At 36.2% G+C, this 22186-nt stretch overlaps 1 protein-coding gene across 2 annotated transcripts in view; it reads right to left on the bottom strand.

The window, feature by feature from the left end:
* The window catches only part of LOC128227584 (uncharacterized), a 59258-nt gene that overhangs the window by 8968 nt on the left and 28104 nt on the right, over nucleotides 1-22186 (bottom strand). The window contains exons 5-12 of one of the 2 annotated variants that reach the window (XM_052938266.1): nucleotides 21692-21795; nucleotides 21394-21489; nucleotides 20910-20990; nucleotides 19478-19531; nucleotides 16019-16364; nucleotides 10233-10290; nucleotides 4828-4869; nucleotides 2643-2753 (exon numbers count right to left, since the gene is read on the bottom strand). In XM_052938266.1, the coding sequence (XP_052794226.1) occupies nucleotides 2643-2753; nucleotides 4828-4869; nucleotides 10233-10290; nucleotides 16019-16364; nucleotides 19478-19531; nucleotides 20910-20990; nucleotides 21394-21489; nucleotides 21692-21795 (892 nt within the window). The remainder of the gene's footprint in view (nucleotides 1-2642; nucleotides 2754-4827; nucleotides 4870-10232; nucleotides 10291-16018; nucleotides 16365-19477; nucleotides 19532-20909; nucleotides 20991-21393; nucleotides 21490-21691; nucleotides 21796-22186) is intronic. The other variant, XM_052938267.1, reaches the window with a different exon arrangement.

The following is a 22186-nucleotide window of genomic DNA, read 5'->3' on the forward strand; positions in this document are numbered from 1 at the left end:
AATCTTAATTAAGTTATTTGGCGGAAACCATTTTTCTAATTTAAGTAAAAGTGACCTTGAACTTGACACAACCCCATTAAAATCAATCCAAAGGTAGCTCTTCACATAAGCTACCTTCACACCAACTTTCATTTCTATCCATCAATGCTATCAGAAACCAATGCCCTCCCACATTGAAAAGTTTGAAAATCATCAATAAATTTTACTTTTGAAGCAAATACATTCTCTCTGCCACATCATCAGTCCTTCTTAGTAGATCAACAGTATAATTAACAATGGACCAAAGTACACATATGCTCATATACAGTAAAACTGTGATCGCTCGAGGACGCCAGGGTCCGAGCTAAAACCTCGAAGCAACCCATGTTTTGAACGACCCAAGTTTCAATTTCCCAGTCTGTTTCCTTCGACACCAATTATGTATTGCATTGTGGAAAACTAAATGTAAAAATGTGAAAGAAAAAAAAAATGAATAAATAGTAAAGTTAAGTTTTACGAAAAGCACATTTTCTAAACAAGCAACATTAAAATATGACAGTGCATATTATAATCATAATTATCTTCTCAAATGCCCTTATCAACTAATAGCGGTCATGCATAAACAGTGATAAAAGGTTTTTCACACCTTATCAAATTTCCATTCAACTGTCATTGCAATTCTTACAACTTGCGAAAATTTAAACACCTATTAATTTTTGTTTATTTTGGAACACACGTTTAGGAAAAAGTGTGAAATTATGACCTTGAGGGAGTCATAAGGTTTTGTGCATGATTTGTGTATTTGTGACCGGCTATTGTGCTTGACTCCTAGACTTATTTAAGTTTTGATGTAGCCTTGGTATATCTAATATAAAAATAGAAGGAACAAGAGCTGTCACAGTATGTGACGAATGCCCCCGATTGTGACATTGACCTATGAACAAGGTCAGTACATGAAAAGTTGATCTTGCCTTTACATGTCAAATACATATGTCAAGTTATTTTAAATTGCCTCTAAACATAAAAAATACCGCCCATAGTTGACAATCGCCAATAGTTGACAATCGACACTGTTATGTCCTTATATATGCAGCATTCCATTGTGAATAAACACCCAAGTGTGACCTTGACCTTTGAGATAGGGACACGGGTCTGTCATGCGACACGTCGTCTTGGTATGTGGAACACATGTGGCAAGTTATTTTAAAATCTGTCCATACAAGGGAAAGTTACAGCCCGGACACGACAACTTATACTCTATGTCCTTATATGCAGCACTCTGTTGTGAATAAACACCTAAGTGTGACCTTGACCTTAGAGGTAGGGACGCGGGTCTTGCACCCGACATGTCATCTTGGTATGTGGAACACATGTGGCAAGTTATTTTAAAATCTGTCCATACAAGGGAAAGTTACAGCCCAGACACGACAACCTATACTCTATGTCCTTATATGCAGCACTCCATTGTGAATAAACACTAAGTGTGACCTTGACCTTAGAGGTAGGGACATGGGTTGTTCACGTGCAACGTTGTTTTGGTATGTGGAACACATGTGGCAAGTTATTTTAAAATCTGTCCATACATGGGAAAGTTACAGCCCGGACACGACAACCTATACTCTATGTCCTATATGCAGCACTCCATTGTGAATAAACACTAAGTGTGACCTTGACCTTTGAGGTAGGGGCACGGGTCTTGCACGCGACACGTCCTCTTGGTATGTGGAACACATGTGGCAAGTTATTTTAAAATCTGTCCATACAAGGGCAAGTTTCAGCCCGGACACAAAACCTATACTCTATGTCCTATATGCAGCACTCCATTGTGAATAAGGACTAAGTGTGACCTTGACCTTTGAGGTAGGGACACGGGTCTAAGTGCACGCGACACGTCGTCTTGGTATGTGGAACACATGTGGCAAGTTATTTTAAAATCTGTCTTTACAAGGGAAAGTTACAGCCCGGACACGACAACCTATACTCTTTGTCCTATATGCAGCACTCCATTGTGAATAAAGACTAAGTGTGACCTTGACCTTTGAGGTAGGGGCACGGGTCTTGCACGCAACACGTCATCTTGGTATGTGGAACACATGTGGCAAGTAATTTTAAAATCTGTCCATACAAGGGAAAGTTACAGCCCGGACACGAGTTATTGAGCCGGACACACGGACGGACAGAAGGACGGACGGTGCGATTTTGATATGCCCACCTTCGGGGGCATAAAAATGTTCAGGACTAGGCTTCGACCCCGAGAGACCCCCGGTTCTCGAACGATCTTCTGTTCCAACGACTGCATTTTTACTGTAACATGTGTACTAAGTTCTCAGTAAATATCTCGAACCATTTTTTTATTTTTTTTAAATTATTTGCACAACACAATAACCCTGGCAACACAAAAGCTATTACAATACCTCAACTTTTTTCTTTCAAAAAGGGCACCAACACTGCTCTGATGTAGTTGTTTGCAGTTAGAAATGGTAATAACTCCGCCATTATTGACAACAAGAGTTATGTTTATGCTACACAAGTATTTTTTACATAAGTGTTTATCGTCTCTTGTAACATGTGTACCAAGTTTAATATAAAATAGGTACAATGAGTTTCGAGTTATGACTAATGTTGGAGCTGCCAACCCTGAACTATAAGATATTTTTACCAACCTAGACTCGCTGCTGTCAGCAGAGGTCCAAGGTGCTTGGGCATTCAGTTTGGTCTCCAGGTCAAGAATCTTGTATGTTAGTCCAATAGCTGACAGGATCAGAAACATCACCCTGGGCAAACAGAATATTTTATAAAGTTCCTTTATCAAAGGTCTAACAGCTGTCTGCAGACATAGGTCATAGCCAACTTGCCTTAAGGTCCATAAATCATGTATGTCAGTTCAAGGGCTAACAAGACAAGGAAATTCACCTTTGTAAAATAAAATTTTAAATTTACAAGAGATGTTTGTCAAACATATTGCATCCCCTCAGCACCATGTTGTCAGGAATATTTGGACAATTGAATGAAATATGCATGACTTGAAATGACAGCTGATTTGTCATTTAAATCGGACGCCTTTGAGGCAGTCTTAAGATTATGACCATTCAAAATATGAGGATAGTAGGTACAGTTTTTAATCATGTTCAGATGACTAATGATATTTGTAGATAAATATGTATCCTCTAAGCAGCAGGGAATAAGTAAATATGACATAAATTTAAATGACTTATATGATTTTAATGACTCATATGAATTGTGACTTGACCTTTAACTCCATGAACTCAAAATCCACAGGCTTGTCGAGCTATCACTTAGACTAGCTTTTTGCCTTCAAGGTCACTGTGGCCTTAACCTTTGACCCATTAAATAAATAGGGGTCATCTACTGGTCAGGCCCAGCCTCCAGGTTTGAGGGCAATGGGTGCAAACATTAACTAGTTATCACTAGGACAAACTGTTCGCATTCAAGGTGACTGTGACCTTGACCTTTGACCAGATGACCCCTTTAATCAATAAGGGTCATTTACTGGTCAGGCCCAACCCACCAAGTCAAGTCTGAGGGCCATGGGTGCAGGCATTGTCGAGTTATAACTCGGACAACCTTTAAGCATTTAAGGTCACTGTGATGTTGACCTTTGACCCAATGACCCCTGAAATCAATAGGGGTCATCTACTGGTCAAAACCTGCCTCAATATTAAGTTTGATGACCATAGGTCCAGGCATTGTTGAGTTATCACTCCGACACGCATTGACAACCTTTTCCCTTTAAAGGTCACGGTGACATTGACCTTTGACCTGATAACCCTACTGACCGAAGGACCGACCGACCAACATGTGCAAAGCAATATACCTCTTGTTCTTCGAAATGTCTGCTAGTGCTTAAAAAATGATGGAAGATAATCAAATACTTAGTAATTCATGAAACTTCATGAAAACTTCAAATTCCTGACTACAAAGCAATAACATGATTCTTCTGTTACAAATTATAAACCTATACCTTAACCTTTAGGGATATGACAAAATAAGAGCTGTCACAGTATGTGACGAATGCCCCCGAATGTGACATTGACCTATGAACAAGGTCAGTACATGAAAAGTTGATCTTGCCTTTACGTGTCAAATACATATGTCAAGTTATTTTAAATTGCCACTGAACATAAAAAAATACCACCCATACTTGACAACCTACACTCTTATGTCCTTATATTCAGCATTCCATTGTGAATAAACACTAAGTGTATCTTTCACCATAGAGGTAGGGACATGGGTCTTGCACTCGACACGTCATCTTGGTATGTCAAACACATGTGGCAAGTTATTTTAAAATCTGTCCATACAAGAAAAATTTACAGCCCGTACACGACAACCTATACTCTATGTCCTTATATGCAGCATTCCATTGTGAATAGACACCTAATTGTGACCTTGACCTTTGAGGTAGGGACATGGGTCTTGCACATGACACGTCGTCTTAGTATGTCGAACACATGTGGCAAGTCATTTTAAATTCTGTCCATACAAGAGAAAGTTACAGCCTGGACACAACTACCTATACTCTGTGTCCTTATATGCAGCATTCCATTGTGAATAAACACTAAGTTTGACCTTGACCTTAGAGGTAGGGACACGGGTCTTGCCCGCGACATGTTGTCTTGGTATGTCGAACACATGTGGCAAGTTATTTTAAAATCTGTCCATACAAGAGAAAGTTACAGCTCAGACACGAGTTATTGAGTCGGACACGGACGCACGGACGGATGGATAGGGCGATTTTAATATGCCCACCTTTGGGGGCAAAAAAATCAACCTAATGATCTTTCCTTGATTGATTTCAATATAATATAAGATTTGATAAACACTTACAATACTGTGCAAACTGAAAGAAGGAAATTGGTCTTTGGAATGCTGAAAATAGAATAAAACATGGTTAACAATAGCGACAATATTCCGAGGGGTGAAAGTGATATGTTTCAAAGTGGCATTTAAAAACAGCTGTCTTAGGACAACATGCTCAACTATAGGAGGCTTTGTCTTAGGAATGAATACATTTATGATGTAGCATGTATCTGTCTAAAACATCAATGTATTATGTCACTTGAATGAATGGCATCAAGATATATGTCAGATAGTGCAGTATTTTTTCAGTCTTTTTGGGGGCCCAAATTTCTCACCAATTCCCCTCAAAAAAGGTACATTTTTTTCCCCTACCCTGGTAAAGAATCCTCTTAAAAACGAATATATGTATATTTTAGTAGCATTGAAATCTTAACATTTAGCAAATGTACAAATTTAGTGCCATTCCTGAATATATTTCTTCAATAAAGATTTGACAAGATGAACATTTTCTGAATAATGTTAGTTTTTTTCCCCCTTCAATGGGCACTGACACCATTCCTTTAGAGGTGGAAAAACCACTAATGTGTGTGACTAATTAAGTTGTATTGTACGGGGAACATAACAAAATACATACATGTGATAATTTCTTGGGTCGATTCCGGGACACCCATCGTAATGTCAACGCACACTAGGGGGGTCCGGGGGCATGCCCCCCCCGGAAATTTTTTTAAATGGGGAACGTCTGTGGTGCATTCTATAGCATATCTGGGGCTATTTGAGTCGTTTTTAACGTCGGGAAAATGTACCTATTTTGACTGCCAAGACGTATTTTTTACTTGACATGGTTGTTTTTTTTTCTGCATTTTCTTGAAAAAATAAAACCACCAGATATTTTCCCAGGCTTTAAATGAAGTGCTAACCAGGAGGATATGCAGTCTACTTTCGGTTTCATCAAAACAGGAAATAAACAACTATACGGGCACCTGTTTTCCCGCGCTTTTGAGAACATGCGTTACAAAATATTTATTTTTTCATCACGTTTAAAACGTTTGCAATTTATGACACACAATATTTTTCAGACGATAAAGAAGATTTTCCAGTCGATGAGCTTTTTTTCCGTTTGGAGATGCATATAATTTTGATAGAGACGTGTCAACAATCGGCTGTATAAAGCGATCACGTGACTTACCGTGGTCACGTGATTAAAGCACTCTATATAACCACCTGTAAACCCCATATCGTCAGTTTTATTTCGGCGTAAAAATACACACGATAGTTCGGAAAAAAGGTCAAAACACTAAAATTCCTTATGGACGCATAAGTTGTTAAAAGTATAACGACGTATCGACTTTGAAATTTGAAAGGAATATGGGATGTTTTCCGTGTTTTAATTTTGTTTTTTTTACTCATTTTGTCACTTTCTTTGAACTTACCTTCATGCTCGTTTGTTGGTAAAATGTGTGAAAAATATCAATTCATCAATTAAAAGCTATCATTCATAAGACCAAACAAATCCATATGAAAACAATGAATTTGTATACAAGAACCCTCCCCCACTCGTTAAGCACAACAATAGGCCGATAGATCAATTATCGGGTGATTGACGATGACCTCGACGACACACGTACCAATTAACGGATTAGTGTCAACATGTCCTGTGTTTTACGACCAGTGTCCCGGACAGGCAAAATAGCTGACTTACATTGGTAAAATTAAGATAATCGATTCCGATTCCGAGATTATTTTTTTTTTTTCGTTTTTTTTTATGACTTTCCGGGACAAACATGCACCCTTCGTGACTCCGTGACAGAGATACGATTTCCGGGACAATCCCGGACGTCCGGGACATTATCACATGTATGAAAATAGTAAACATTATTGATAAAACATGATAGTAGCATATTAACCAGTTAATGAAACGAAATGACAATCATGATTGATAACAAAAATGAGAGAATAATATGAGAGTGATAACATGATATTGGCTGATCAGTTGAGTTGGTTCGCAGGAATTAATTAATTCTTCGAAAATACTTTCTCCATGGACCTATTTAAAATCTTGTCTTCCATACAAATCACTTCGTGTCAATCAAGGGCCATAATTTGATCTAAGAATAATTAGAATTATGTAACCTAATTGTGTAATGGCTGTGAATATTTATGTGAAGCAGGCTTTTTAAAAATTGACATTTTGCAGTTCTGGACCGATTATGACCTTTTCAGATAGATTTTGGGAACAAAAAACTGGTCTTTTTTTTTTGTTTCAAAAAAGTCAGTTAATATTGATTTGGCCTTTTGTCTTAAATGGTAACAATGGTGATCTCCATTGGGAACCCTTACACGTGTTCAGTATACTCATAGTGTAAGACACACTTTTCATGACCAAAAAAACCAACAAATGTTTGCCTGACCACTTTATGCTGGTTTTCAGCCACAAAATTAAGATCACAGCTATTTTTATAAGAAACGCAGCCGATAAGAAACGCAGCAGAAACTGAATTAAAAATTCAATGTTAATCGGCTATGCTGGCTATAAAGCACCGCTTATGAATAGACTTTGTTTGTCAGAGGTATTCAAACAAGATCTGTCACAGAGACAGCATGCTCAACTATTCCGCCGCTTTTCAGTGTTCAGTGTAAGGATTGAAAGTTTCAGCGAAACATGCATGGATCACTGTAAAATAAGATTGGATTTCAATGCAATACATGATGTATCTGCTGAGGTATTACCATAAATGTGGTTACATGCAAAATTTTAACCAGAATTTTTAAGTCCAATAATAAAGGGCCATTATTTGTAAAATACAGTTATCTAACTTGGTTATTCAAGTAGGTTGGGTGGTTGAGTACAACTGTATAAAGTCTCAATGCAATACATGAAGTAGCTGAGATTTTACCCTATATTTCCATTCACACTTCATTCCTTGATGGTTGTTGTTTATCAATAGAACTTTATTTCTGTATAAAGTGCAATGGCATTTCCCATCGATCGCGTGCGTTTGTTCGATACTTCTGTCCTGTCATTGGGCGCAATAATACCAAGGGGCGGGGCATATTTACTACGGAACTATTTTAATGAAATCGTAGTACAATTATTGGCAACATGCAAAACTGTAATCTGCAGTAAAGCAGTTAAAACAAAATAAGCAACGATAATTTGATTGATTTTAATGTAGATAATTTCATGATGGATGGAACAGTTGAAGAAATGTAAATGTGCTTAAAAATGCTGTTAAATGTCACGAAAAAGCAAAAACACTTAGTTCAAAATAACCTCTATAACGGGTGCTTGTATAACGTCATGAGTGAGGTCACTAAAAAAGTTTTACATTAAGCTCGATTCGGGCCGCAACATAACTCCGCAGCTGCATTTTGTTTCGACGCCATTTTTTGCAGTGTATATTTGTTTTAAAAGTGTTGTTTTTTCGAAAAGTGACTGGATTACTGGGATTATTTACACACAATACCTATTGGGTAATCAATTAATTACCTATTCAGTCCTACTTTAACCATTATTTGTTTTGATAACTAATTTAAGCCTGAAAATTTTGTAAACATGTTCTTGATAAAATGTACAGCATCTTCAGCATCAGAGAAAAAATATTTGAAATGTCTTTGTTCATTGCATACGACATAGTGGAATCATGTCCATATAAGTCGTATGTTCTGAATAAAATCAACAGAAATAACTAAAAGTTCGGAGGAGTTAGTCGTTTTAGACATAGTTTAGTGCTTTTAATAGCCAAAACAACTGCAAAAAAAACTATTTGGTAAACACATCAGCTTGCCAGAAAAAGACAACTCAGCAGAAAATATGTCAGTTATATGACTTTTGTGGTTTATTTCCTGTTTTGGTATTTGTATGCAGCTACATTATATATTCTAAAATATGTTTTTGTGCAAAAGTTTGCATTGTTGACCAACTTTCGGTCAGAAACCAGGTCGCTCAGCCTTCATTGTTATGATGCAGGCCCTGAAAGCGCATATGTAAAACAAAAAACCAGGCATTAACGGCACGTGAATTTACTGAATAATGCACGTTTTCTACCGATAATGCCCGGGTTTTTGCATTTTAATACACCACGATAACGGACTGAAAACACACATTGTATGCAATAATACGTATTCATAATATTCTTGACCTTGAAAAGATAGAAAATAAACATATAAATAAGGATCTATTTTATCTGTGCATTCATTGTCGTATAAAATTAGGTTACGATAGCTGTTCTAATTTACCCACCGTTGAGAACAACGAGAGAAAGAAAAGAGAAAATGCTCTTGAATAATCAATTTATTTTAGCAGAAATGTAGATTTAAATGAATGTAAATATGAGTATTAAAATTTGACATGTTGCATTTTATTGGGGTATGGTATGCAATGGCGCAGTTCAAAATGTTGATGGAGTCCTTCGAACTCCACCCATTTTGAACAGCCCCATTGCATACCATACCCCAATAAAATGCAACATGTCAAATTTTAATCCTTAAATGTTAGCTTACATGCAAAACCTTAACCAGAATTTCTAAGTCAAATAATAAAGGCCCATTATTTGCATTAAATTCAAGTAAGTGTATCTAACTTCATTAATTTAGTAGGTTAGATAGTTGGGAATGCATATCCAAAGTTTAAATGCAATACATGATGTATTTAATGACTTCAAGGTGCTTACATGCAAAACCTTAACCAAGGTGTGACGCCGATGCCGATGCTTGGGTGAGTAGTATAGCTCTCCTTATTCTTCGAATAGTCGAGCTAAAAATGTAATACATAAAGGGCCATAATTGTGTCATTAAGTGCCCTACAGAGCTGTCTAACTTAAAAGTGTGATGGCCCTAAACAACTGTATTAAGTAGGAAATCCATCGAATAAACAGTATTTGAGGTCTGAGTTAAACCCCAACTTGCCCTAAAACTTTTACCCAACTTTCTAAGTCGATCAAAAGCCATAATATGTATTTAGGATAATATGGAAATATGTTACCTAACTGTGTGATGACCTTGAACAATTGTAAAGTGTGAAGTCATTTCAATGAAGTATTTGGGAGTTAAAAAATCCCAAAAAGAACTTGAACCAGAAACACAATGTGCACTAAAACTTTAACCTAAGTCAATCAAGGGCCATAATTTGTATTGAGGATGATAAGGAGTCATGTAACTTAATTGTTTAATTGTCCTGAGCAACTGTGTGAAGTATAAAGGGAATTGAATGAAAGGTATTGAACTGAAAATGCCAACTTGCCCTTAAACTTTATCAGGACACCGATGGTGGGGTGAGTAGTATAGCCTTCCTATTCTTAGAATAGATGAGCTAAAAATAAAAGAACATTTCTCTGTCAAATGGAAATTTGCTGAAACTAGTAAATGAAAAAATATTTTGACCATTTCATGCAATAATCTATCATTGCATTGTGAAGTTTTCTTTTACTAACTTTTGTAGTTTGACTGCAGACTTCTGAATGGCCTGAACTGTCCGTTTTCTGTCTATACCTGTAATACAAAATGTCTTTTTTAATGAACATAAAAATCTTAAATCTTCAATTTAATGCTGAAAGTGTCACATTCATTTTTGTTCATTGAGTCATAATTTAAGGAACATATTTATTTTCCAGTATTTATAAAATTTCCTCCCATATTTGTCTAAAGATTGTAAATGTAAAATCACAAACTTAACACAAATATGAGCTGTTGTAACACATCACACTTGACTACACGCCGCTTTGCCTTAAAAATGACGAAAAAAATGATAATATATGTGCCTATCAAAAGCAATAAAAAAGTCAAATGAAAAAGTGAACAGGAAGGCCGGGATGAGAAGAAAGCAGCAAGTCTTCATTGTGAGATTCAGTTTCATTTTTTTCTATTTTTGGTTACAGTGACCTTGACCATGACCCTAGGGACATCAAATGCAATCCCATGGAAGTCCTCCATAAACTCTTCTTACATACTAAGTTTGGTCACAATATGTCAACCCTAACTAAAGTAATTCAGTACCAAATAGTTTTCTTTTTTTAGTAACAGTGACAAACTTCAATCAAGGGTTTTGTATTTAGGATTACAGTAAAACTGCGATCGCTCGAGGTCGCAGGGACCGAGTCAAAACCTCGAGGGAACCGATGATTCAAACGACCCGATTTTCAATTTTCCAGTTTGATATGAAATATCTTTCAGAGTATTTTAAGTTTGAAGTCGTCAAACAGACAACAGTAAACATACTAAGACACCGATTATGTGTTGCGTTGTGGAAATCGCTAATATGTTCAAAAGTTGACGTAAACTAAATGTAAAACGCAAAAGAAAAAACAATAAATAATAAATAGAAATGTTTATTTTAACAAAAAAGCACATTTTCGTAACAAGCAACATTTGAATGACAGTACATATTGTGGCATTAGTCAGATAGAAACTGTTCTATCGTAATGTGACGTGACAGCGTACAGAGCATCTGAAGATCACGGTCAGCATCGGCAGTGAATTCAATTTATATAGAACCTTCTGACCACATCTAAAGCGTTAACTTCTCGTCATTTACTTCTCATAATTATCATCTCAAATGCCCATATCAACTAATATCGGTCATGCGTTAACAGTGAAAAACAATTTTTCACATCTTATCAAATTGCCTTTCAACTGTCATTGCAATTTTTACAACTTGCGAAAATTTTAACACCTAGCAATTGTTTGTTTATTTTGGAACATGCATTCGGGGAAAAAGTGTGAAATCATGTCCTCGAGGGAGCCATAAGGCCTAAAAAAATAAATATGTTTGTTTCCTGTAACATGCTGAAAAAAAGATGGGTTGGTAGGTTGTTGTTTTTTTTAAATGTCAGAATGATCCAATATTCATGTTTATTTCAGGTGAATTATTTTAAAAAGAATTCAGTGTAATATACAGATTCAATCTTTCTGCCACTTATAAGCTAAAACTGCTAGCTTGACAGCCATTGTACATGTATTTCAGTAGAATGCATCCTTTTGAAGGGCAAGCCATGGGTTCGACTCCCAGCGGTGGCAACATTATGTGCAATTTTGAGCATTGTCAGTATGTTCATCAGGGAAGCAGTTCATCTTTACACTTTGCAAATATAACCCAGTGAAAGAGTGAATCAAATAACATGTAGACAATTTATTTTTGGCAAATGTTTTAAACAAAACTTTAAAAATGCATACATTTTGTAGTAATAAAACATGATATTATTGCACAAACTATTTTAAGATAGACTGTGTAATAATATCAAGTTGTATTACAATTAAACGTACATGACAACTATTATAAAATAAAATGCTGTTACAACAAGAACAGGCAAGAATCTCCACAAAACATATATAAATCAATACTTCGAATGATAAATGACTAGAATCAATGACTAAACCATTTAACTCTTAGAGCTCTGTCAGAATTGTACAGGTCTTTGGGACCAGTGTAGACCCATGGTTTACGCTGTTCACTGCTTGGACACTTAAACCTTACCTGCTGACTCGGCAGCGAACAGTGTAAAATAATAGATTGGACTGGAATATGTTTAAATAGACTAGAATCAGTACCAAAAAAGCTTAGACTGACTATTAAAAAATTAATACCATTTTCTTTTTTAAACAGTAAAATAGCAAAACTAGTACACGTACATGCAGTACCTTAAATTGTTTCCACTTCTTATTTTTTTTTAACTATTTCCAGTGTTTTAAAAAGATCTGCTGTATTAGATCCACTGTTCATTCTGTAAAAATCTCAAGCACGATGAAAAATAATCAATACAACTTTCTATAGAATACCTTGTCTTTTTTCCTTTTCAGGACTTGACTGGACTACGGTGGTTTAAATTTCCCAGAGTCAAAATTTGGAAAAATATGTTCTGACTCTGATGAACATATTATTTAGTTAATGCATCTTCTTTATGTAACCCAGTGCATCCTTGTCAAATTCCAATATGCACCAGCGATTGTTTAGTTGCAACGACATCTTTCTTACTTTAACTTTCAGTTTCACTTTCAGGTTTATCTTTTTTGCCGGAAGTAAACAAAAACATTTAACGTTCCTATTGCCAATATTGCAACATCGTATTTTTCATAAATGGCATAACTGTTATACAATTCTGTTTTGTTATAGAACTAAACTATAACACTGCGACGATCTACGCAGTTCTCCTTTCACTTTCATTAAAATTGACAGGAAGTTAGCGTGCACCTGTTTCCCGCGCTTTTTAGACCATGTGGTACGAAAAATGTTTATTTTTCTGTTAACTCATTTAAAACTTATAAGAATATTTTTTAATTAACCGGAGATATAATAAAACAACTTAAAATAAATGAACAAAATATATCTTAGCATTGTTGTTTTTCAAAACCATCACACTTAGCGAAAAAGCGGAAGGTATCCGTTAATTTGCATAATGGGTGGAGTTAATATTACGTCATTGAGTTTGAGCGCTGCTTATTGACATGGTTACCGATCAGATTCCAGATCGATATTCACTTGTCACTTTGGGTGTTAATTGCTCTTACGGGTTAAACAAACATTCAGACCATGCATTGAGGCTCCTTTCAGATGATACCGACTCTCACACCGAAATATCCCGGGTCAAAACTGACGCATACTACAAATGTTTGATGCGTCGATTTCGGGTCATTTACCATTTCTGTGCCTCAAACCCCGGGAGCTCGGGTCAACTGAAAGCCCTGCAGTTTAATGTCACAGCCATTAAGGTTTTTGCCATTGTTTCAACTAGTCAAACCGGAAACGTTTTAACTATGTAACGATTCGGACACTACTAAATTATTTAAATTATTGTTGTCATCACAGGCCAGAGATCGCTAAAAATCTGACTTTTGAATTTTGGGGCATAAAAAAATTGTGGTCGGCGGTAAAAAATTACGGTCGGTCGGGTTACAGGAAACAGATATAATTTTTTTTTAGGCCTAAGGCTTTGTGCACGATTTGTGTACTTGGGACCGAGGATATTGCTCGACTACTCGACATAATTAGGTTTCGATGCAGCGTGGGTTCATTTTATATGAAAATAGAAGGAAAAAGGTTCGGGACCAAGCTTCGACCTTGAGGGAACGCTGGTTCTCGAACGACCGCTTGTTTGAGGGAACGTAGTTTCACTGTATAATATGGAGTTATGTAACCTAATTGTTTGATGGCCATGAACAACTATGTTAGGTATTAAGGTATTAGCCATGTTATACACTATAACCATCAACTTTTGATATTAACTGAGAATGCAGTGCTTAAAAATATGAGGGTACTTTTACACTAAAATATGTGAAGAAAAAAGAACATGAAGCAACAGAAACACCCTCCAAAAATGTCAAAGTGAAAGTTCTTGACTATTTTATTATAACATGTAAACAACTTTTGTGGGTAAGTTGATGTCTATCTGTTTGACCATCTGTTTTATTTTGTCATTGGCAATCTAACATTTAGAATTTTTTTGTTCATCGCGATCTGTTACAGCGAGTGGCGACATATGTCGATATTACCTGATGTTACCCAGGTTGTATTACCTGGCTAATACCTTAAATCAATAGAATGAAGGCCATAGAAGTAATCCCAACTTGCCCTTAAACTTTAACCAGACACAATGTGCCAAAAAACTTGGACCTAAGTTCCTCAGTCATTCAGGGGTCATAATTTGTATTTAGAATGAAATGGTTTTATGTAACCTTATTGTAAGATGGTCTTGTGTAATAATTGTGTGGAGTATTAAGTCAATTTAATGAAGGGTATAGTAGTTATTAGTAAACATCCCAACTTGCCCTAAACCTTTAACCAAACACAATATGCCCTAAAACTTTATGCTTAGTTTGTTAGTCAATCAGGGGACATCATTTGTATTAAGAATAATATGGTTAAATGTAACCTCATTGTGTGATTGACCTTAACAACTGTGTGAAGTTTTAAGTTAATTGAATGAATGAATTATAAGTAAAAATGCCAACTTGCCCTAAAACTTAAACCATACGCCGAGACTGGGGTGAGTAGCAAACCATACACCGAGACTGGGGTGAGTAGCAAAGCCTTCTTATTTTTTTATTTGTGGAGCTAAAAATGATGTTAGATATTCAAAGAATTATCATCTTTAAATGGTCACATAAAAAAGACCATAATTTGCATTTAGGTTGAAACTGTGTTATGTATTCTTATTGTAAGATGGTCATCAATAATTGTATGAATTATTAAGTGACTTGAATAAAGGGTATTGCAGTTATAAGTAATAAGTGAAATTGTCCAAGTGCCCTCAAACTTGAATTGGACGACGACGCAAATGCAGACGCCAGGGCAAGTACAACGGCCTCCGTTTTCTTCAAATATTCGAGCTAAAGATACAAAAAGTGCCTACCTACCTTACCTTTTTCTTCAACAAGATATAACCCTAGCCACACAATTCTTTTTAGGCCCTATGCATTCATACTAGAAACCTACTAAGTAAGCAAGCACGGGCCTATCAGCTAGTAAATCACTTAAAACTGTTTATCTCCATGGGCATGACTCTCAGCTGAGAGCCTAGCCATCACTTATTGGATTTCTTTGATCTTATATGGGTTTTTGAAGGGAAGCTTATTTCTGTAGATGCAGTTTTACAATAAAACACACAGTTTCACTCTGTATAAAACGTTCTTTTTACAATAAAACCATAGATACCCAGTGGTAACATTGTTCAGAATCTATTGAAGTTTAATTAAGTATACATAATAAAATTATATTGCTGTATTTTATACAGAGCTAGGGAATAAAGGATACTATATAACTATATAGAAAACCTGGGACGCCCAGGTCAGGGCCATTTTTCTCCCCAGGGACATAATTTAAACATGATGGTACATACTGAATATCAAGGGTATGGGAATTGCGGTTTCAGAAAAGAAGATTTTACTATACAAGTATATAGACAACTTATGACACCTGTAGTGGGGCTACTTTTGATCCCAAGGACATAATTTGAACAAGGACCACTACCTGAAGCTGCAAACTAAATATCATGGGGATGGGCCTTGGGGTTTCAGAGATGTTTAAAGTTTTAAAATGTTGACGCTGGACACCAGATATTGATCAATCACCATAGCTCAACTAAGGTGAGCTAAAAATTACATTGTTCCATATATATATGACCCAATGTGCATGCTTATCATCCTCAGGAAATGTTAATCAGAAACATATATTCTACAGTAAAATACTTGACCCATGAATGACACAAGGCCTCGCAAACTAACTTACAATGAACAATTGAGTAAGGAAATTGCAACCGCCTGCCTTCCATCTCAGCCTTTCGAGCACTGACAGCGACCAGGTTCTGTGGCAGTCGGCGGCGAGGAGGCTTTGGGGGTTTGGTAGCGGGCAGGTGTTGGGGACTAGAATCTGACCTAGGGCTGAGATCTTGGTCAACATCACTGATATCGAGTGAATTACTCTCCTGGATACATATACTGCTGTCTGATTGGTCGCTTGAGTCACTCTTGGAGTTGGAATGTAAAACACTACTGGAATATTTAGAGTCGAGGAACTCATTTTTGGTCTGTTGAGCATCTGGGGTGCTTTTGGATTTCTTTAACATTTTTGGGGCCTGCAGGATAAAAACATGAAGATATTACTGAAAAGCCTAACAATAATGGGGCATAAATAGTGTTACAAACTATGCATTATATCCATTGAAACAAGACTTACCAGAGATGGGGCTCTCCTCTTTCAAAATAAAAGCCATTGCAATAATATTGCCTCCAAAAACAAGAGGCCCAAAAGGGCCTATGCTCTACTGGCATGGCTCTTGTGGTCATTTTCAATCCAGAGCATGTACATTTGAGTAATAGGCAACAAATATATAGTTCACTTTTTGTGTTTGGGTTAGCTGAAAACGTTGCACGTTCAACATCTGAGGACAGGAAGTGTTGATAGCAGATTAGTTACATGAACTATTTTAATATGTGCCAAGTAACGGTAATATAAGGAGAAAAAATATTTGCTTTCAAAACTGTACTCATGGTCAAAATTTCATTTCTGTAGCTTTGAAAATAAAAAGTCGGTCAAAGGTCAATGTCAAGGACATCCGAGGACAACATTAATGCTTGTTTGCAAAACTGTTCACATGGTCAAAATTTCATTACTGTAGCTTTAAAAATTAACAAGAGCTGTCGTAAGACAGAGCGCTCGACTTCGCCGCTTTGACTTAGAAGTGAATACAATAACAATGTAATATTACCAAGTTTGGTCTGTTTATGTCAAACCCAACTAAAATTATTCAATACATAAGGTGACTTTGATGCTGCCCTCCCACCACCCGAAAAATGACGCAAGTCATTCAAATAACTTGATTTCCCATTATGAAAATGTGGTAAAGAATATACAAATATGCCTTTCAAAAGAAATTAAAATAAAAAAAATTAAAAAAAATAATAATAAAAAAAATTCAAGGGCCATATAGTATAGCCCTCCTTTTTTTCCCTTGGTAAAAACCTAGTTAAGATTCAATGTAAAAATGTGCCTGTCAAAAGAAATTTAAAAAAAAAAAGGAAAAAAATATTCAAGGGACATTATTTGTATTTAGGGTTAAAATGGAGTTATGTTTCTTGTTGTAAGATGGTGGTAAATAATTCTGAATTTTATTAAGTGCATTGAATGAAAGTTATAGAAGTTTTTTTATTAAAATCCCAACTTGCCCTTAACTTTTACTTGCCTAAAACTTTAACCTAAGTCAATCAGGGGCCATAACTTGTATTAAGGATATGGAGTTATGTAACCTCATTGGGTGATGGTCCAGAACAATTGTGTGAAGTATTAAGTCAATTGAATGAAGGGTATAGAAGTTTTTAATAAATATCCCAACCTGCCCGTAAACTTTAACCTAAGTTCCATAGTCAATCAGGGGCCATAATTTGTATAAAAGATAATATGGAGTTATCTAACCTCATTATGTGATGGTTCTGAACAACTGTGTGAAGTATTGAGTTTTAAGTGAAAATCCCAACTTGCCCTAAAATTTAACCTGCCCTAAAACTTTCACCTATGTCAATCAGGGGCCATAACTTGTATAAAGGATAATATGGAGTTATGAAACCTCATTGTGTGATGGTCCTGAACAACTGTGTAAAGTATTAAGTCAATTGAACAAAGGGTATAGAAGTTATTTATAAATATCCCAACCTGCCCTAAAACTTTAACCTAAGTTTCATAGTCAACCAGGGGCCATAATCTGTGTAAAGAATAACATGGAGTTATCTAACCTCATCATGTGATGGCCCTGAACAACTGTGTGAAGTATTAACTTAATTGAATGAAAGGTATTGGACTTATAAGTGAAAATCCCAACTTGCCCTAAAACTTTAACCGGACGCCGACGCCGGGGCGAGTAGTATAGCCCACCTATTCTTCGAAAAGTCAAGCTAAAAAGTAAGTCAAAAGGGATGGGGCCAGCTTTTGCCCAAGGGGCATTATTTCAAATGTTTTCAAATGCATCATATGATGGTCCACAACAAATATCAAAGGTATGGGCCTTGTGGTTTGAAACAAGAAGATTTTGAAAATATTTCTTAAATAAGTCTCTAGGAAAATTGTGACACCCAGGGCAGTCCCAGTTTTGACCCAAGGGGCATAATTTGAACAACCATGGTAGTGGACCACTAAATAAAGCCTTGTTCAAAATAGCAAGGATCTGCATAGCTGTTTAAGACAAAAAGTTTTTAACATTTCCCAATTTAAGGGGAGGGGGGGTGAGTCCGTCCCTTACAAAGGAAAGAGAACTCTTCCAGGGGCCTCCGCCAACGTCGCCGAGGTCGTTTGTGTTGCCGCACTGGTCCCTTGCGGGACAATCTCCGTGGGGGGGGGGGGCAGTAATGACCCCAGGGGCATAATTTGAACAAACCGTCACAAGCAATTGTGACTTTACATGTAAACTTGGCTAAAAATAGACTTCGCTCATTTAGACTTGGCTAAAAATAGCATTTTTTTTATACTTTCAAGACACATAATCTAGGAATGCATGGGCATATCTGGCTTGTTTTCAAAAGGAACCAAGTTCTAATGGATATCTAGATACTGTACAAGTTTCATCGAGATACAATCAAAACTGAAGACTGTATCATGTTCACAAGCAATTGTATACAGGCGAACTGATTTTTTTATACTTTCAAGGCCCATCATCTAGGCATGCATGGGCGGATCTGGTTTTCGAAAGGAACTGAGCTCTTATCGATATCTAAATACTGTACAAGTTTCATCGAAATACCAACAAAACTGAAGACTGTATCGTGTTCACAAGATAGTGTTTACACAATAGCATTTTTTTATACTATCAAGGGCCATAATCTAGGCATGCATGGGCGGATCTGGCTGGTTTTCAAAAGGAACTGAGCTCTTATCGATATCTAGATACTGTACAAGTTTCATCGAGATACAATCAAAACTGAAGACTGTATCATGTTCACAAGCAATTGTTTACAGACACACGGACGCTCATACTACGTACACATAACCATCGCATAAGCTCTTCTGGCCAGTAGAGCTAAAAAACAGTTAAAAAACAGGAAGTATTTTACAGGTTGCTTTTAAATTAGTTATTTTTATTAATTTCAATTATTCAGATTTTTTTCCCCATGACCTCTGTACAACATTTTTAATATATCATTTTAGTAAATATTACACACCACAAATCATTATAACGACAAGACTATGAACTAATTCTACCTTGAATGTGTCTCCATTGGCACCAACATTGCCATCTGTGGTACCACCGCTACTCTGAAATGGCAGGGATTATTGGTTTAAACAGTATTTATTTCAATAAAACATTTTCAATTGCCAGATATTAAAAGTTTCAGCATTGTCAAAAGACTGTGGCAACAAAATATGAAACAAGAGCAGATATTTAAAGTTTCAGCATTGTCATAAGACTGTGGCAACAAAATATGAAACAAGAGCAACACCCAGTGGGCGCCAAGTGTCCCCTACCCCTTTAAAGCCTTGTAATAAGGATGAGCCTGTCTCAAGAGAATCTCCATGAAAACTTTAACAAATCCTACCAATAAATCAAAGTTGTTTAAGTCACCCCAGCCCATATGATGGTGAACTCATGGCATTTACAGTAAACTTTATCTATCAAAATGCAACAGTTTTAGCAGTAAAACCTACCAGATCACCCATGTCTACTTTTGACGTATTGCCCTCTATCCTCATACTGAGTTTCATGTACCTAGCTTTGATACTTTTTGAGATCTCACTTGACCAAATTGGCTATATTTTTAATAAGTCAAGGACCATAACTCTGCATAACATTTTCTGACAAAAAAAAAACACAACTAATGTGCATAATCTCCATATTGCCCTCTTTCCACATACTAAAATTTCATTCACCTAGCTTTAAAACTTTTTGAGTTATCCCAGGACCAAGAATTCTTTTCAGTCAACAGCTATATTTTTAATAAGTCAAGGGCCATAACTCTGCATAACTTTGCCTCACAAAATAAACTAACGTGCATAATCTCCATATTGCCCTTTTTCCACAAACTAAGTTTCATTAACCTATCTTTGATACTTTTTATGTTATCGCAGGACCGAGATTTTTGTGGAAGGACGGACGGACGGATGTCTGGACGGATGGACAGACGTCTGGACGGACAGAGGGTAAACCTTAAGTGAAACAAAGAGTATATGTGCAAAACAGAACAATCTCCACACAATTAATAACTAATAACAGCTTTGTTGGTAATTTTGACATTTTCATAAGATTTTGTATTTGTGATGTCACGATGAATTCATTCGCATGATCCATATACATGGAATGTTTTTTTTTATGTATTTATTTTCATAATTTAGCATTTAGAATGCTGGCATAATGAAATTGCAAACAAAGCAAGAGTGCCAACAGTTGTCTGTTGTTTTCAGGGAAAGAGAGGCATAACTCATTTGCTATCTTAGCCAGAGTTAAGCACAGTTTAATGTATTTCTGGCAACATGTGTACATGTTTCATTTGAATACCTTAATAGTTCTCTTTAATTTCAGGCACGTTTCTGCATGCTGACAACCGAAGGTTATGACAAAAATACCTCAATGGTTTTACTTTAAAAAACAGACAAGCTAAAAATAGCATCCATTTTTTAGCAATTAAAAAGTAGATACCTTTGTTTCATGAGACTTCTTCCACATGCTCACCAGAAACCTATATGTACTGTCCCTGGCTATGAACGATCCAAAGGCATACTAAAATAGCAATCAACATACTTTAATTGACCAGCTGTCAGTCAATCAATATAAGGATTATATTTTTGTCATTAAATAAAAGCATATGTCTAATTATTCAATGAATTAACTGATAATCCTCCACCAATAATAAAATAAAATAATCTCTGCAAATCACTATCATACCTTTAGTGACTGGTCAAACACATTACATCCTTGGCCTTACAAGGCTTAAATATGTTAACTAACCTTTTGCAAAAGGATACATCACAGGGTGGTTTTTTGTTGTTGTTGTTTTTTTTGGGGGGGGGGGTTCATATAAATGTTTGCAGTATAACTGGAAATTCATGCAATAGATAATGACTTGCAAACTGAACAAAGAATACTACATTCTGGTAAATCTGTAAAAATCAGTATGACTCACCTTTTCATTTTTGGTCTGAAGGCCTATTGCATTTGGGAAAATTAAGGCTGTTTTTTCTGGTGTTATGCTGATAACTAAATCCATCGGTATCTCCAACTGAAATGTTCAAAGAGGTAAACTGCAAACTTGAAAATCAGTCCAATTTTCTTTATATTTATATTTTTTGTTGCTTGTATTCTCAAATTTTGCTATAAATCTCCTGCAACTAAGCTAATGGTTATCAAATTTGATTATTATGAAATGATTCAAATTATCTAACACTGGAAGTCAAGGGTATTTACATGTTACATCCACTTACAAGTCTTCCACGTCCCCGTATCCGTGAGTAAAAGCAAAACCAGTTTTGAGAGACGTAGAGGTTTCCCTGAAGTAGGATGTCGCCGATAAACGCGCAGGAGAAATCTATGGAAATACATGTACATGTATATGGGATAACAAGGGGGCCATGATGGCCCTACATCGCCCATCTCAGTAAAAGTTATAAACCTTTGTTTTATGAGAATGGGAATATTTGAGTTTATTGGTTCATGGTAATACAACTAGGGATAACACGAGTAATGTCAAATGTAGTGGTTATGGTCATTCAGGTACAAGATTGATATTTTTTTGCAAGACTGTAAACATGGGACAAATGCTGAAGCTTCAAAAATAAGGAAGGAGGTCAAAATCACAGCTTAGCTCATCCAAGGACAACATTTATATTTGTTTGCAAAACTGCACACATGGTCTAAATGTCATTGCTGTAGCTTCAAAATTAAGAAAGTAGGTCAAAAGGTCACGTCAGGGTCTTCCG

This window comes from Mya arenaria, chromosome 3, assembly GCF_026914265.1.
Source record: "Mya arenaria isolate MELC-2E11 chromosome 3, ASM2691426v1".
In the NCBI taxonomy this organism is placed as follows: Eukaryota; Metazoa; Mollusca; class Bivalvia; order Myida; family Myidae; genus Mya; species Mya arenaria.